General features: G+C 49.0%; 2 protein-coding genes across 5 annotated transcripts in view; one reads left to right on the forward strand and one right to left on the reverse strand.

The window, feature by feature from the left end:
* The window catches only part of LOC308619852 (uncharacterized protein), an 811,674-nt gene that overhangs the window by 654,629 nt on the left and 138,923 nt on the right, over nt 1-18,122 (reverse strand). The gene's annotated exons all lie outside the window — the stretch shown is intronic.
* LOC308620907 (BCL-6 corepressor-like) lies at nt 7,353-17,837 on the forward strand. Of its 3 annotated transcripts, XM_081240802.1 has the most exons (5): nt 7,353-7,428; nt 8,969-9,358; nt 10,543-10,729; nt 16,162-16,407; nt 17,661-17,837. In XM_081240802.1, exons 1-5 carry the CDS (start codon nt 7,426-7,428, stop codon nt 17,819-17,821), a joined length of 987 nt encoding a protein of 328 aa, XP_081096928.1. In that variant the 5' UTR covers nt 7,353-7,425; the 3' UTR covers nt 17,822-17,837. The 3 variants fall into 3 exon arrangements, with proteins under 3 accessions (XP_081096928.1, XP_081096926.1, XP_081096927.1); XM_081240800.1 differs by lacking the exon at nt 7,353-7,428 and having other exon boundaries at nt 8,681-9,358; XM_081240801.1 differs by lacking the exons at nt 7,353-7,428; nt 17,661-17,837 and adding an exon at nt 16,855-16,971 and having other exon boundaries at nt 8,682-9,358.

An 18,122-nucleotide genomic window follows, 5' to 3' on the forward strand; every position in this document is an offset into this window, starting at 1 on the left:
TGCAAAGTGGTCACATGCTGCCAGGGTAAACGAGGGGAGGCTTCAGAGAAGAGCTGGGACTGAAAGCTGAAAGGGACTCTGTCTCACTCAGACATCTAGGTGACTATTTTTTTAAAAATTATCATTAATTTATTTATTTCTGGCTGCATTGTGTCTTTGTTGCAGTGCGCCGGCTTCTCACTGTGGTGGCTTCTCTTGTTGTGGAGCATGGGCTCTAGGCACGTGGGCTTCGGTAGTTGTGGCACAGGGGCTCAGTAGTTGTGGCTCACGGGCTCTAGAGCACAGGCTCTGTAGTTGTGGCACACGGGCTTAGTTGCTCGGCGACATGTGGGATCTCCCCAGACTAGGGCTTGAAACCACGTCCCCTGCATTAGCAGGCGAATTCTTAACCACTGTGCCACCAGGAAAGTCCCCATAGGTGACTTTTTAATTTAACTTTAAAATCAACTTTATTGAAGTATGAATTACATTCAACAAGGTGTACCCATTTTAAGCATGTAATTTGATAAGTTTTGACAAATGTGTATATCTATATTGTCATCGCCAAAGTCAAGATACAGAACACTTCCAATACCTGCAACAAGTTCCTTCTTATCCTTTTACAGTCAGTTTCCCAGGCCTGGCATCAGGCAACCACTGACATGCTTTCTTTCACTATGTATTAGTGTTTCCTTTTCTAGAAATTCATATGAATGGAAGCATACAATAAGTACCCTTTTGCACGTGGCTTCTTTGGCTCCTCATGTTGTGACTCATCCGTGTAGCTCATATTAGTAATTCATTTCTTTTTATTACTGGAATAATAGTCCATTGTCTGAATATATCTGGGTAACTTTTTATATTCTATTATCTTAATGCCTACTTGCCTTACTGTATTTTTTTCTATACTTTAAGGTGTCACACACCATTCTTAGTATTTTCATTCATCACTTGTACTCGGATAAAAAAATCGTTGCCTCAGACTTAGGGATTGTTTTAATTTTGTTGGTTTTCCAGTTTTCTTTCATGTTTTAGGTTTTTAAAAATGAAAAGTTTGGCTTTTTAAATTATAAAAGTAATATATATTTACTGTAAAAATTTAAGAGGGTAATATAGTTAACGTATATCTCCTCCACCGTGGGATGAACACCTTTAACATTTTATAGAACCTTCCAGACTACTTTTTTATGGATATATGAGTGAATATATATTTGTGTGTATGTGCATAATGGCCTCATACATTTCTGTAAGTTACTTTTTTCTTTAATAATATAACGTGTGTAACTGTGGGTTACTGCCGCTAGAACCCTGGTGTCCAAACTCCCAGGCCAAATCTCCTTCTACTACATTACACTACCATGGGGAAGCTTAAAAAAGAAAGGGAAAGTATGAAGGGTGATGTTTCCATAAATTAAATCAACTTGAAAAGGCGCATTTGGAGAGTCAGAGAGTACTGATATTGTTAGAAAGAAGAAAGGTTTAAAAGCTGGTTGAATCTCATTCAAAAAAAATCCATATGTACCACATTGTAAAAAAGAGAAGGAAGACGGCGTTCATGATTACTGGGCTGGCAGGGTAGGGGACAGTTGCATGCTGGGGGTGGCTCTCGTACTGGCTCTTCCACTCTTCACACTTGTGCTCGGCCAGGGCCGGGGACCGCTGAGGGAGATCAGAGGAGAGGGTGGTGCCTTGGGGGTTCCGGGGAGTTGTGCAGCTGGCTCCCTTCCTTGCCACCCAGACTGCCCCAGGGTTCCCAGCCCCAAGGATTATGGAGCATCCCCACACCTGTTTGCTCTGCAGTTGCTGTTCTGCAACCCATTTTCTCCTCCAGCACTTTCTGCAGTGTCTCCTTGGCCTTCTGCTCATGGCTGTTTTTCTGGTCTTCCATCTGTAATAGCAACTTATTCATTCCCCAAGAAGTGTATTTCTGTAAATTTGAGGCAATTCAACAAATACACATTGACCTACTGTGTGCTAAAGCCTGAGCAGGGATACAGAAATGAAACGAACTTGGTCCTTGCCCACAGGGCAGAGACGTCAGTAATCTGGTGGACCTTCGTCCAGGCTGGAGGCAGGCAGGGAGAGTCCCTCAGGTGATGTGAGAGGTGAGTGGGGATAAAAAACTGCCCTGGGCATGCTGGGCCTTCTCCCCTAGGCCTTCCACAGGCATTTGAACTCTGACATTTCCAAAGGGAAATCATCTTTCTAAACCTGCTCCTATCTCAGTGGCCAGCATCACCCCCCACCCAGTCTCCCAAACCCTAAACCAGGGAATCATCCTTGATTTCTCTCTCACCTTCTTCAAGGAATCAGTTCCTCATCAAGCTCTGTCAAGTCAGCATCTTTAACGGCTCGTTCGTTACCTGTATCCTCTATCCCACTGCCACCTCCTTAGTTCAGACCCTAGTGACACTATTATATGGATTATATAGAGACTATGTATTATCTTCATGCCTTGCCTCCCTTCAAACCCTTTTCAGTCCTGCAGCTAGAGGGTTCTTTCTAAAGCTTAAATCTGATCCCATCACAACCTGCTTAACTCTCTCAGTGGTTCTCAGTGTTCTAAGAATCAGGTCCAAACTCCTTGGCATGGTTCCTACTTACAAGCCCAGACTTGCATCTCATGCTGCCTCCACGCAAGCTGAACTGCTTGTAGGTCCCCTAAGCACTGTGCTTTTCAGCCTCTGCCTTTGCCCATAAAGCTTCTTCTGCTTAGAGTATCGTGACCCACGCTTCTCACCTGGTTAACTTCTACCCATGTTCAAGATTCAGCCCTAGAATCATAAATTCTGATAAACTTGGCCAACCATACCTACCCCCCGACTCTTTATGGATTAGGCAGTTTTACTGGTGTTCACATAGTATCTATATTTCTGATCTATTGACTCATCTGTCTCCTTTAAGGGATTGTAAACTCCTTTGAGGCAGGGAGCATTTTTATTTTTGTATTTTTTGTATTTTATTTATTTATTTATTTATTCATTTATTTTTATTAGTTTCTGCTTTATAACAAAGTGAATCAGTTACACATATACATCTGTTCCCACATCCCTTCCCTCATGCATCTCCCTCCCTCCCACCCTCCCCATCCCACCCCTCCAGGCGGTCACAAAGCACCGAGCTGATCTCCCTGTGCTCTGCGACTGCTTCCCACTATCTATCTACCTTACATTTGGTAGTGTATATATGTCCATGCCTCTCTTTCGCTTTGTCACAGCTTACCCTTCCCCCTCCCCATATCCTCAAGTCCATTCTCAAGTAGGTTTGTGTCTTTATTCCCGTTTTACCCCTAGGTTCTTCATGACATTTTTTAAAAATTCCATATATATGTGTTAGCATACGGTATTTGTCTTTGTCTTTCTGACTTACTTCACACTGTATGACAGACTCTAGGTCTATCCACCTCATTACAAATAGCTCAGTTTCATTTCTTTTTATGGCTGAGTAATATTCTGTTGTATATATGTGCCACATCTTCTTTATCCATTCATCCAATGATGGACACTTAGGTTATTTCCATCTCCGGGCTATTGTGAATAGAGCTGCAATGAACATTTTGGTACATGTCTCTTTTTGAATTATGGTTTTCTCAGGGTATATGCCTAGTAGTGGGATTGCTGGGTCATATGGTAGTTCTATTTTTAGTTTTTTAAGGAACCTCCATACTGTTCTCCATAGTGGCTGTACCAATTCACATTCCCACCAGCAGTGCAAGAGTGTTCCCTTTTCTCCACACCCTCTCCAGCATTTATTGTTTCTAGATTTCTTGATGATGGCCACTCTGACTGGTGTGAGATGATATCTCATTGTAGTTTTGATTTGCATTTCTCTAATGATTAATGATGTTGAGCATTCTTTCATGTGTTTGTTGGCAGTCTGTATATCTTCTTTGGAGAAATGCCTATTTAAGTCTTCTGCCCATTTTTGGATTGGGTTGTTTGTTTTTTTGCTATTGAGCTGCATGAGCTGTTTATAAATTTTGGAGATTAATCCTTTGTCAGTTGCTTCATTTGCAAATATTTTCTCCCATTCTGAGGGTTGTCTTTTGGTCTTGTTTATGGTTTCCTTTGCTGTGCAAAAGCTTTGAAGTTTCATTAGGTCCCATTTGTTTATCTTTGTTTTTATTTCCATTTCTCTAGGAGGTGGGTCCAAAAGGATCTTGCTGTGATTTATGTCATAGAGTGTTCTGCCTATGTTTTCCTCTAAGAGTTTGATAGTTTCTGGCCTTATATTTAGGTCTTTAATCCATTTTGAGCTTATTTTTGTGTATTGTATTAGGGAATGATCTAATCTCATACTTCTACATGTCCCTGTCCAGTTTTCCCAGCACCACTTATTGAAGAGGCTTTCCTTTCTCCACTGTACATTCCTGCCTCCTTTATCAAAGATAAGTTGAGCATATGTGTGTGGGTTTATCTCTGGGCTTTCTATCCTGTTCCATTGATCTATCTTTCTGTTTTTGTGCCAGTACCACACTGTCTTGATTACTGTAGCTTTGTAGTATAGTCTGAAGAGGGAGCATTTTAAAAAAACTAAAATTATTTTTGTAGGCTTGGGGGTCTGAACAATAGTCAGTAAAGTCAAGTTTTAAAAATGAATACATTTGTATTTTTAGAATTTCTCCTGGCTTCAAGGTCAAAAAGAAAAAGACACAAGAGCAGCTTTGCAAATTCCCTGGGGGTCTTGCCTTTCCAGTGCTTTTCATTTTTACGCCCTGTGATTTTTGGGAAAGCAGGAGCCTTTTACTGTCGCTTCTGGGTTACCCAACTGGGTAAGAGATAGTCTAGATAATGCAGATTTAGAGTTCAATATCAAATCATTTCCATTTAGCTTTGGAGTCATCTGAAAATTTGGATTTAAATGTTGAGTGGGTCTTATGTTCTTGGAATTGTCATTAGAAACCAGATACAGGAGTTACTGGTTGAGATCATACATGGTTATGTCCAGGTTATTGGACTTAACCATGCTGGTCACTGACCAGCTTTATCCCCCTTTGAAAACGAGTAGACTGGCATTCTGGATTATATGTCAGTCTCTTACGAGCTTGGTTGGCATTACTGAAAAAATAAAAGTTGTGGATCCGCAAACCCATAGACTCTATAGGCTATGTTCCCCTGCAGAATTCTAACTACATGGCAACCTTATCTTCCTAACATCAAGTGGGAGCAGTCTGGCCGGTCCATCTCGTTCTCTTGATCTTGAGTCCTCTGCAAAAGACATCCCCCTTTTCTGCACCAGCACATACGTCACAGCCCTGAAGAAAGTGTAGACATCTGAGATAGGTTAACAGTGGGGGAGGGCTGATATCCCGTGAACAGACACATAGATGCCTGTTAGACCTGGAAATTGAAAACCAGAGAGGCGGGGCCACACTGGTTTTGGCCCAGGCCACCAGCCACTGGTGTTCCCAGCAAAATGTTCCCAATGTGGGAGTTTGAGGAAGCAGGGAAAGGCAGGTGGTGTGAGTTTATTAGGACTTGAGGCCCTCAGCCTCGCACTGAGGCCTGCTGAACCCCCAGAGCGTGCTTCCTGCCCTCCTATGGGCTGCTACTCCTAAAGGTACTTGGTTTCAACAGTTATTTGTGCATCAGGTTAAAGACTGAAGGGAGAGGGAACTGCAAGCCTAAATTCTTCATATCATACGCCACCTCCCTTTCTCTTCTTATTATATAAGCAATTCATGTGAAAAACAAATAAGGCAAGCCAAACAAAACAAAATTACCTGAAATCTTGCTATCCAAAAGTTGCCATTAGTATTTTGGTGTATACGTGTTCCAGATTTTTCTTTATTTTCAACCCTTCATTAAGGCCATTGTAGTCTTGACAGATGATGCTGGCACAAGCACTTGAGATGAGGCTCCTCTTTTTAAAATACTGTATTTGCATTTGGCTGAATTTGTCTCAGGCCCTGCCTTGCCTGGTCCCCAGCGTGGTGTTTTCTGCTGCAGTCTCTGTAAATTGGAGTTGGGGTGATGGGGCGGTCAGGCAGGGCTGTGTGTATCTGTGTCTGTATGAGGGAGGGCGGGCACACTTTCCAGTGTTTCTGGGCAACAAGCAGGCACTCACTGCAGTTTCCTATCCCTCAGGCCTGGGCTGTGGAGACAGGGGAAGTACCAGGAAGGGGTGGACGACCCCGACCCAGCTAAATGGAAGGCCCAGCTCCGCTGTGCGCTCAACAAGAGCAGGGAATTCAACCTGATGTACGACGGCACCAAGGAGGTGCCCATGAACCCAGTGAAGATATATCAAGTGTGTGACATCCCCCAGCCCCAGGGCTCTATCATTAACCCAGGTGAGGCCCCAGCTGCTGGGGAGAAGGTGGACAGTGTGCCAGGTTCCGGGCTGGACCCTTAAAGCGATAGTCGACTTGAAAGTCGCCTCGCTTGCAAAGTTGAAGACTGGTAAATAAAGCAAGAAATGCTGTCCCTAGAAAGAACCCAGAGAACAAAAGATATAAACTCAGCACAGTCTTCCTGCCCACCCAGTGGAACAGTAAAGCATTAGAAAGAAGAGGGGGTATTGAGTTCTATAAAAAATAACTTCTCTTGGGACTCAACACTAAGAAGAGAGGCCAGGTAGTTTAGAAGAAGGAGGGCTTAAAACTTAGAAGGTCTGAGTTATAAACCTCGGTCTTTCTATTTCACTACTTGTGGGACATTGAATCAAGTCATTCAACGTTTTGAGCCTCAGCTTCTTCCACTATAAAATCTGGGTTCTCATCTTTCCTGCGTATTTCAAAGGCTGTTCTAAGAATCAATTGCCATGACATTACGAAGGCTATTAAGTTCTCTTTATAAATGATGGGTAAGTGATCATTTAATTTGTATGGTATTTTTCCTAGGAGAATACCACCTGATCCCTATATTTACTCAATGTTTAGCCAGTTCCGACTAAGAGCCAGATAATTTAGACTTGACCTCCAGTGAATCTAGTGAGGCTCTGCCATGAGGGAAGGGTCTGTCTTCACAGTAAGCTTATAAAGGAGAGAAGCCGTGCTCCTTGGGTCCTTAGAAGGGATGCGAATGTGTAGAAAGGGGTTTAGAGTAGGAATTAAAAGGTTTCTAGGAGAAGGGAGTAGGGTCTGCAGCTCCTGGATAGGGGAGGGGATGAGAGCTTGCACTGGGGCTCCGTAGGAGGAGCTGGGAGTGGGGTGAACACCCTTGGTTCCCACTCTTTGGCATTGAGGGTTCACACTGAACCCAAGGAACCTCTGTGCTGGCAGTGCCTAGCTTGAACAGTGGGTCAGCTGCAGGGATGACAGTGCAACGTGAGCGCCTCACTTTTGACCTTTGTGTGTGTGTGTGTGTGTTTCTCGGGTAGGATCCACTGGATCTGCTCCTTGGGATGAGAAAGATAATGGTGTGGATGAAGAAGATGAGGAAGGTGAGCTGGACCAGTCACAGCACCACGTTCCCATCCAGGACACCTTCCCCTTCCTGAACATCAATGGTGAGTGGGGTGGGGGGTGGGACCGAGGCATGGAGAGGATGTAAGGGGCTTTGATTTTGCAACCGTTGACACCATATCCACCATTGCACTGGGAGCAGCGACCAGGCCCTGGGGCCAGGCTGCCAGTCTGTTAGCAAGTAGGAGTCATAGGCAAAGGCACTCCGTAGGTATAGTTATCCCAGTGGGGTGGCTTCTAGGCAGAGAGAGCATCTTCTGAATCTTACGTGATAATTCAGAGAAATTTAAAAATTAAACTCGTTCTCCATCCCGCATACAAATACACAAGCTGTTACAAATTTTGCTGATTTCCTTCAGGCCAAGTGCAGGGATCATTTTCGTGAATTGTAGGCAAACTCTTCTGCTATTTCCCTCGGTACAAATTTTCTGTCACTGCCTTAACAGCCTCTGCTAAGGCCGTATCATGGGAAACTTGTGGCTCTACAGCTCTTAATACTAGGCTCTGATACAATTTCTCTACTAGAGACTTTTATCTTTTTTTAATTTATTTATTTATTTATTTATTTATTGTGGTACGCGGGCCTCTCACTGTTGTGGCCTCTCCCATTGCGGAGCACAGGCTCCGGACGCGCAGGCTCGGTGGCCGTGGCTCACGGGCCCAGCCGCTCCGCGGCATGTGGGATCTTCCCGGACCGGGGCACGAACCCGTGTCCCCTGCATCGGCTGGCGGACTCTCAACCACTGCGCCACCAGGGAAGCCCTATCTTTTTTTAAAATTGACTTTTTGAATTCAGCTTCCCAGGAAAGATGCATTTAGAGGTTGGAGGGTCCCTGTGAGACAGAGCAGGTACTGCACCTCCCATTGCACGTTCTGAGGACGCTCAACCACAAGGTGAACTGCTCTTCCACAGCATCTTCCCTTGAACTTTTCACTGACATGCTCCTAGTCATATGACTTGCATTCAGTTGAGTAGCTTTTCACTACTTTTCTAAGTTCCATCTGGCTGCTAGGGTCAAAGGAGATACTTTTGCCACCTAGAAAATTTAGTATATGAAGAGGATTCCTGTAGGATTTTGGAGTCCCCTTCCCTAGGTGATGCCCCTTCTTTTGAGAATCAGGAAATGACTCTTATCTGTCTACTTGCCCTCCTTCACTTACCCTGTCATTTATAACCTTGCAACCAAGTGATGAGTAAAGACAACGATCATAGAGCTCTCTCAGGTTAATACTGCCACAGCTACATTCCCACTTGGTGCAATTTTAAGATTTGGACGTTTGGAAATGTGAGATCCTTTCCCAAATCTTTGGCTCACTCATTCTGTTATTCTCACCCCTTAAAAGGATGCAACCCATTTCCAGGATCATGATTTCCCTTTTTTTTTTTTTTTTCATGTTTTTTTAAAGCTAATATTGTGTGTCCTTACGTTATGGGCCACCTTGGATCCTTTATGGAAACATGTGAACATATATTAAAAAATAAAAAAGTAAAATATGGCCCTACAGCCACACCGGGATTTCATTGCCCTGAGAGAGGAGTTGGGGTGCATCAGTGACTTCCACGAAGCCTATACTTTCAAACAGGCTCTGGGCCAGCCAGTTTCCGGCTTAAGCAAGGAGAATGTTCCAGCGGTAACCAACAAGGAGAACCTGGTGACGCCGGTCTCGACTGCATTCCTGGAGCCGACCCTGGGGAGCGACGGCTCTGCGGTCACGTTCGGGAAAACCCAAGAGGATCCCAAACCATTTTGCGTGGGCAGTGCCCCACCGAGTGTGGACGTCACCCCCACCTACACCAAAGACGGAGCTGACGAGGCAGGATCAACCGATGGCAAAGTTCTGAAACCGAAGCCATCTAAGCTGGCAAAGAGAATCGCAAACTCCGCTGGTTACGTGGGTGACCGGTTCAAGTGTGTCGCTACCGGACTGTACGCAGACTCCCGTCAGCTCAGCCGGGAGGAGCGGGCATTGCAGGTGAGCCCCCACCACCCGAATTTCAGGAGCCTGACCAGTTGTCAGGTTTTTTTAATGTGTGAAGAGGAGGGGGCCGGGGGTATGATAGGGCAGGACACTGGGCTGATTTGGTTAATGAAGCTTAGGATAATTTAAATGTTTGAAATGTGTCCAGTAAGGGGACGTAAGTGGATACTTGAAGTTATTCTGTAGATTTTAAGCGAACTCCACTCGAATGCTGATAACGGAAGTTTTAATTATTGCGAAGGATGTCTAAAAGACTGCATGACATTTACCTATCAATCGCTTTGATTTCTCTGCCGTTACTGTACGTTAACAAATATACCTAAAAGCGCTGCTTAGAATGCCTTACGTGATACTTGGTGGAGGTGTGTAGCGGCCGCATGTCTGTGAGATTCGTGCAATTTTTTTTTCCACCCAAAAAACAAACAAACAAACAAAACAAAAACACAAACCTTGCTTAAAGGGATAGAGTATGTATTTAACTTGCTAGTGAATGATAGATGTTGTATAGGAATTTTCTTAAGATATTTTACTTTTAATTAAAACACAAATAAAGCCAAATTGTTTTGCAATGTTAAGAAAAAAATTGGTTTATGCTTATAAAAATGGATGAAGTTATCTAAATGATCCATTGAGTGCCGATTTTAATTACATAGATGGAAGGATTACAAGAGGACCGTATTTTATGTCTACCCGCTGCTTACTGTGAGGTCAATTCTTCAAATTTTTATTACTAGAATCTTCCATAAACCTTTTGAGTTAAATTTCATTTCCAAATATACAAAGGGAAGTTTGTGGGCCATGGTCGTCTTTATTCACTGTGCATTTGTTTTCTTTTCTGTTGTGTTTTTGTTTCGCTTTCTTTGCGTTGTGTTTTTGTTTTGTTTTATTTACCTTCGAAAGAGAATGTCTGTCTGTATGCCACAGTGTATGTATGGCTTTACATACACACCACATATATATCTACATACATATGGCTTTACGAAGAAAGAGTGTGTGACTAGTTACACATAGACACTCTTCCGTTTTTATCATTCAATTTTAAAATATCTCAGTTGTATCATAAATTGTGGTTGGTTTTGGGCAAACTTTTCTTTGAAGATACCTTCCTTTAAGGTAAGGGCAGTGAAATAGCTTTGGTGGTAAGGTGTGTCTTTTTTCCATCTCCGTTCTCTTTGTAGCGTGCAGTGATGCGCTTCTCAGAGTTGGAGATGAAAGAGCGAGAAGGTGGCCACCCCACGACCAAAGACTCCGAGGTGCGCAAATTCAGCCCCGCTGACTGGGAAAGGCTGAAAGGAAGTCAGGACAAAAAGCCAAAGTCGGTCGCCCCGGAGGAGGCCATTGCCGACCAGAACGACAGTGAGAGATGTAAGTGAACCCAGGCGGCTCGCGTGTGGTACCACGTCAGTGGGAACGGGGCGGTTCCTCTCCCAGTGCCGAGGGAGGTGAGAGGAAACAGTACGCTTCCGACGGCCCAGCGTCTGGGTGCTGGCTGTTCGGAGAACGGGCTGCTCTGGCCACCCTTCCCAGCTGTGGATTGCAAGGCTGGTTGTCCTTTTGAGCGTTGCGGCATCCAGGAGTGAAGCACCTATGAAATGCTGTTCCCTGGCACGCGTCTCCTTTTTCCGGAGCAATGCTAGTCCTGTAGTTAGTAATAGTCTGATACAGTAGAGCAGAGGAATGGCAGTGCAGGACCTCCGGCGTAGCAGGTATGTGTTCTGTTGTGTAGCAGGTACGGACACGGGTTTTTGGTAGCAGTGGAATGGCACTTGCAGCCAGAGCCAGACCCTCCAGAGTGACAGTCTCCTGTGGGAGGGAGTGGAGAGTACTCGGACTCTCCCTCCAGAGGCAGAGGTTTCGTTCAAGTGCGATGAGGGCTGATGAAGGCCCCAGAGAGATGAGCATCATTGTGTTCTGTGGAGGCTCGTTTGCAGTCATGAGGAGCTGACACCACGCTCCAAGGCCGTGGGATCAACGAGGCCGTTCTTCCCACCAGACGGGTGTGTTCTGTTCTGGAGGCCGAACTGGAGAGAAAGCTAGTGTTGGCCTCGAGTCACACTCTGCGGTCCCATCAGCTGCTCCCCCACTGGGGTTGACTTCGGGCTTGGCCCTCGAGACTTCCTGGGCTAATGAGATGCGTTGGCAGCAAGTGGAGGTCTTTCTCCCGCTTTCTTCCGTGTGCGTGCTTGTGGCCTGCAGCCTGCTCTGGACCCCAGAAATCTCACCGGTGAAGGTGAGTGAGGGCACCTCGGTGAACGTCGAGGACAGGGTGGGCATGCAATCCTCCTGAGACGGGACAGTCGGGGGTGGTGGGCACGTTTGGGAGGCCCAGGCCCTTGGACCCAGTCGTAGGGTCGGCGTTCGCCCGCACGCTTAGGTCGTGGGTGCCTGATGCAGTTCGGGCAAATTGTGGTCAGCAGCAGCGTGTGCTTCTCTCTGCTGCTTGGAGCACTGCCCTCCCCCAGCTCATCTTTGGGGTCAGAGAAAGGCCTGTGGCCAGGGTTCTGGGTAAGCCACACCGGGACCGGTTTGTCCTACGTGGCTCCCGTAGAAGGGGATTTCTGGGGCTAGTCAGTGGCGGCCTTACCCGAGGGATGGGGCTCTTGATGTGCCTGGAGTAGACGATTCCGAGCTCCTCCCCCTCGGGATTGGAATGAAAAACGGAGGGTCCAGGCCACCCTGGAGCGAAGCAGCAAGAAGGCCTCCCTCCTTGCCTGTGCTCACAGCTGACACGCAGCCCTTACCCTCCTGAGTGGCCTCATAACTCAGCTCCTGGGGAAGTTTCTCAGAGAGATGTGGTAAAAGTGGGCAAGGCCAAGTTCACGGGGATGCACTTTTCTGAGGAGGGGATCTGCCTGTTGGGGGTGGACGGTGTGGGAGGCTGGAGGAAGGGAGCGGGCAGTTAACCGGCCTCGAGTCTTCTCGCCCTTTTCTCCAGCAACGTGGCCAAACCCAGGGTGGCCGCTGCCCTTCATGTCTCAGTGGCCTCACCCGCCCTTCTTCCCAGAGACGTTAGTGTGCGTCCTTCCCAGTCTTTCCTGCTGAGCGTGGAGACGAGAACTCGGTGTGGCTGATGGGGAGCAGGGCCTGAGCCCCAGATGATTCCGAAAGCCCCCTCCCCCCACCACCTGCCTCCAATCTCAGACCGACCGACGGGTCTCTTCCTGGAGCACCCGGGACGTGGCCCAGTGAGCCATGAATCGCCACCATGGGAGGGCAGGAGAAGGGTTGGGGAAGGTGAGGGGCTGCGTTTGAAAGGTTGGGGCAATGGAGGTGGGTTCCCCACCCACCCTCTGTCTTGTAGAGACGTGGGGTTTGTAAATAGCTGGTCAGGAAAGGTCACCTGAAGGGGCCACTGTTCTTACTGCGGCCTCCACGTCCAAGGCCCAGCAGGTGTTCATTCCATTCAGCTGGATATGAACGGGCCTTCTTGTTCTTGGGCCATCACGTCTTCAGCTGATATGGGCTCAGGCCCTTCTCATGGTTGTCGGTGTGGCCGAGAGCCGAGCTGTGAGCACATGGGAGCTGGGGCGGGGATTTGGGGCGGGCATGGGTCCCAGAGAGGGTCCAGGATGCCTTCAAGATGCCTTCCCCCTTCTGAGGCAGCCCCTACCCATGGAGGGCCCAGGAGCTTCTAAGGTGGTGGGTGCTGTTTGCACGGCCCTGGTTGTCCTGGCGCGGGTGCATCTTGTTGCTAGGGGTTGTTTCAAAAAAGGAATTAACTTGAAAACACAGTGGCCGAGATACTCATTTATTCTTTATGATCACATGGGTGGCTGAGTGAAATTTTTATTTTGGAAGTTCACCAAATGAGTTTGGAGGTTCCTCAGACTTGGAAGTTCATCACTAGGAACCCTCAGTGGCATTTGAAGATGGGGCGGGGCAAGGAGGCATTGGTCCCTTCCTTCTCAAACTTGGAGTAACCATCTCCCTTGTGAACCACTTGGCTGGGACAGGCCTAGGTCCTGCTCAGTGGCAGTGCCTGGCCAGGAGCTGGAGGAAGGCTCAGTCAAGGGGCTTCATGAAACTTCTTTGCTCAGGGAACTTCTCTTCCAGCTGAGCACTTGCACGTTTGTAAACTACTTTGGAACAGAGATCCCCTGCACTCCTTGTGTAGCGGGTGTAACTTTGAACAAGGTTAGCCCTGACTGGAGGTGCTATTATAGTTAAGCTACAGAGAAGGGGATTTTAATCCTGGGGAGCCTTGCAGCGACTCAGAACCCTCTCACCTTGTTTAGGCCTCACTGGGCATGGCTCAACAGTGGTGAGGGTGCTTTGTTGCCACAGTGACTTGTAAATGTTGCTGTGGTGATGCTTCTGTGAGGTGATGCTATGGTACAACCATAATGAATTTGGGATATATGTGCTGTGAGTCATAGGACCATGCTGCAGGGACCACGTTCACATCTTGCTTAGACTGGGTGACCAAGGGCACATGGCTTCCCACTTTTAGAAGGGCCAAAAGTAGCAATGATGGCAAAGCCTGATGGTTAGGATCCCCGTGCATCTATTTATCTCCCCATCTCCTTTGCCCTCAAGGGTCATCCTCCTGTGGGTCGTGGTTAGAACAGTCTTTGAGAAGCTCCAAGTGACACGGAGCCTCTACCCCATAGCTGGTGGCCATGGGCATCTTGGGCAGTCGGGGTGGGTGTCCTTCAGGGTTATTACTGGCCTGGGTAAGGTCACACTAGCGTAAGGTCTTGGGGGGCCTTAGCTGAGGGGAATTGAGATCTTTGCCCTAAAAGGCTCCGGGGTTGGGGGAAGGGTGGATGGACCTAGTTTGGAAAAAGAAACTTTCAACTTGGACATGGGGGTTCTTAAGGTAGCCCTTCCATTCCTCCATGGATCCCCTCCCACGGAGCTTTTAGGGAAGGCTGATTGGACCAGAGAAGTCCAATGGTGTAACCAGCAGGGCTCACCTCTTAAAATTTCCTACATTTCAGGCCTGAGATTCAGGCTGGTCTGAAAGTCTTGGCATCTTTTGGTTAAAGGGATTTTTCCAGCCTTTCTCTGTGCTGAGCCCGGCCCGTGATTATGAAGCCCACCCTGGAGGGAGGCTAGCAGTAACATTCCCACTTTACAAGTGAAGGGGGCCGAGTTGTAAAGCGGCGCCATTCCTGCCCGAGTGTTTAAGAGGGTCACAGAGCAGCCCGAGTGAGAGTTGCAGCACGCTGTCTTCACCGGGCCTGCGGTAGCCTGGGCTGCATCACCCGTAAGCACAGGCCAGGAGTTTGGGGTTTCTCCTGCTGCCATGGCAGGAGACCCTCGCGGTTGGGGTGATTCCACCATTCCGGCAAGAGTAGATGGGGATCTCTCCCACCTTGGGATACCCTTGGAGAAAAGCTAAGTGTGTTCCACCATTGAGAACACAGGTCAGGCTAGCCCAGGCCAGGGTGAGGTTCATCCCCACAACTGGCTGCCATTAAATGCTGGGAATGCCCCCAAGAGAGACTGATCAGGGGACCAGCCTGCTGAGCAGAAGTGGGAGTGATACTTGAAGTGGTCTAGGGAGAGGAGGAGGAATGCGAGCAGCATGTGAGGGGTGTGTCCATGATTTCATCTAGAAAAACGGGCTGTGGGAGCTTAGCTCAGGTGTTAACGAAATACGAAACTCATACACCCACCCCCACCCCCGGCCGGTGATGGACACAGGGTCATCTTCGGGGAACTCTTTAACAGCACAGTGATCATTATGGAATTATTTGTGTGTTAGAAACAATGTGACTAGCAAAGCAGTTGAACTGTTTCTTTGGCTAGAGCAAAAGTGAGGAGTGATGTTAGGCTGGGGTGATTGGAGGAAAAGCCCCAAGTGGATGCTAGATTGAGCAGAGGGGGCAGGAGCAACACAGGCGGAGCTGAGGTGTGAGCAGTTCAGCCCTGCCCGCCGCACCCCCCCACCCCACCCCCACGAAGGGGGTTGGAGTCTTGTCTTTGAAATGTCCTTAGATGCTTGTTGCCTGGGAAGGAAGGCGTGGAGACGTGCCAGGTGGGTGACTGGTGTCACTGAGGGCCTTCTTCCTAGACAGGAAATAGGAGCAGCCCCTCGATGGCAGTGAAATGCTTTCCCCCCACGGGTGTGGAAAGAGGACAGACGGACTTGTAGCAATCTGGTTGAGTTCTTTGAAATTGCCCTTGACCCTTGTGTGTGCACCAGGAAGCCTTTCCTTTCCCTTTGCCAGGCTCCTCTTGCCTTGGTCTCCCCAGCTTCCCAGCCTCCCACCATTCTTTCCCTACCCTTTTTCTTCACCCTCACCCCTGCTGACCCAAGTGAACATTGGTGCTATGTCTGTGTAGATGGCAGTTGGGGGCTATTTGGTCTCTTGATGACATCAGCCTTTTTTGTTGACTAGCAGCTGTTTCCATAGTCATTTGTAGCTCTGCCCTGATTGGTTGGATCTTACTGTGAGGTCACTCACCCCCCGTTGTAGCTCTGCCCTGATTGGTTGGATCTTACTGTGAGGTCACTCATCCCCCCTTTAAAAGTAAGCCACCTTGGAGAGTTAAGCAGTTAGGGAGTGATCTCACATGCCTATAGACGGATGGTGTAGATGCCTCACCTTGACCCTTGAAGGATGGATTGTGAGTGGGCTACGCGCCTCATTTTGTGCTTTCTTTGCTGGTTGTGTTCAGCTGTCCTTCCTTTGGGACGTCTTTCTGAGGGTTTTGTGCTTCCGGCGTGTGAGGCCCCGGGTCTCCAAAGGGGGGTGGTCTGTTGGTAGCAGATTGCCTTGGGCGTGGGGGTCCTGCCTGCTCCTGGTGACCTTTGTTCCCTCCTTTCCGGGTTGTCTCCCCTCCCCTAGGGGAGTGTTATGATGGAAGCAAACCTGACCGCTTTGAAGCCCCAGAAGACAGTGATCTTCCTGAGGACATGGACACGGAGCCCCCCAGAGAGTCCCCCGCCGACCAGGCGGCCCCGGACGCGTCACGCAGCCCCACCCTCCGGCTGAACAGAAAGCGCAAGGTCTCTGGCAATAGGAACCACACTGAGACCACTGTGCTCCCGGAGGACTCTCTGCTGAAAGCCAAGCGGAGACGGGTCTCCAAAGGTGAGCTCGGTTTGGCTTCGGGCCCGCAGGGCACCCTACGGAAGTCCTGGAGCGGAGCAGTGGAAAGTTCCAGTCCCACCCTGGATCCCTGGGGGGAGCCACTCACACCTCCCCACCCCCCAACCCCATCCCACTCCCCACCCCCACAAAGCCAGGTGGCGGGGCTGGAGCCCAAAGGTGGCCAAAGGCAAATAGACCCCCTCCCGAGACTTGGTGACAAGTTCCAGCCAACACAGTGACCACACCCCTCCCCTCCCCCACCCCTGTTGGTGATGTGTAAGACAGTTTGTTCCCCCCCACCGCCCTGGGGGGCTTCTTCATTAATTTGTAGTTATTTCTCCATTAGCTGACTGGCCTGAGAGGGAAATGACAAACAGTTCCTGTAACCACTTAGAAGAGCCACATTATAGTGAGCTGACCAACCTGAGGTGTGCATTGAATTAACAGGGCTCCATCCCAGAAAGCAGCGCCGCTTGCTGCACCTTAGAGAACGGCGGGAGCAGAGAGCAAACCTGGCCGGCAGGGCAGGAAGGAAGTGACCCAGGCGGTTCAGCCTGCGGTCACCGCCCAGGGCAATAGCATCTCCGAAGAGAAACCTGGCAGGAAAAGGGCAGAGGCCAAAAGCAACAGCAGCTGGTTGGAGGAGTCCCTTAAATGCAGTGACAATGAACAAGGCACGCACGGGGCGGGGGGCGCTCCTGGAGGGTGGATCACCCGCCCTCTGGGAAACGGCCCTGGAGGGGACCTGAGCGCCATCCAAGTTGACAAGAGTAGCGTGTGGCGAGCGGGGAGTTTTCTTCCTGAGGTCCTTTCAGCCTGCACACTTCCTTATGGAATGGACAGTGAGGCGGGAGCTCGACTTCCTGTGCTGCTCCTCATCACCCAGCCCGCGGCTGGGCAGGAAGGGAAGTCTTGGGTGACCCCGGGCGCTTGTCAGTGCCCTCATTCCAGCCTCAGGCTGTCCCCAGTCGCCCTGTCCCGAGCACCCAGGCCCCCCACGGGTGGGGACGGGAGCGCACGAAGGGCTGGCTTCTGCCCTCTCTTGCGGCCCTTTGAAGCGACTTGCCATTTGGCGTTTCGTGGGTTAGCCTATTTGCCGGTTGAATGTGGGATGATTAACATATTAGCGCTTTGAAAACATAATTGGTATATCTTTAAAAACTGAAGCTGCTCCAACGATCAGTGCTAACAATGGGCTTTTCTCTCCTCACCGGCTACAACTGTGTAACGCCCGCTGCTTCTCCCCCTGACAGATGTGCTGTGCATGGACGAAGAAATGGATCGGCAGCCTTCGCCCCTGCCGCAGCAATACACCGACAACAGCGAGAAACCATCCGGGAAGCGACCGTGCAAAACCAAGCATTTGATCCCTCAGGAGCCCAGGCGGGGCTTGCCGCTGCCAGGGGACTCCTAGGTGGACAATGCGGATGGCAAGGTACCTCTTGCCCCTGGCTCTCCCCCGCCCCCCGGGCCCATGCAGGCACATCCCGCCTGCCTGCTTCTCTGCTTCTGGGGACAAAGCTTTCCTTTTCCTGAACCCCTCCCCCCAAAACGTCCCTGCCCCTTCCTAGGGGACGTGTCTCCTGGGTGGTGGTGAAGTTTCCAGCGAGTAAAAATGCAGCCCCTTCCTCGCGCCCCGCCTCCCCCAGACTGAGAGGAGGAAAAGTGCTTTCCTCCACTCAGGTTTGTAACTCAGGGAGGAGGCGAACCAGGCG

The sequence above is a fragment of the Mesoplodon bidens genome (assembly GCF_964165515.1).
Source record: "Mesoplodon bidens genome assembly, chromosome: 7".
NCBI classification, from domain to species: domain Eukaryota; kingdom Metazoa; phylum Chordata; class Mammalia; order Artiodactyla; family Ziphiidae; genus Mesoplodon; species Mesoplodon bidens.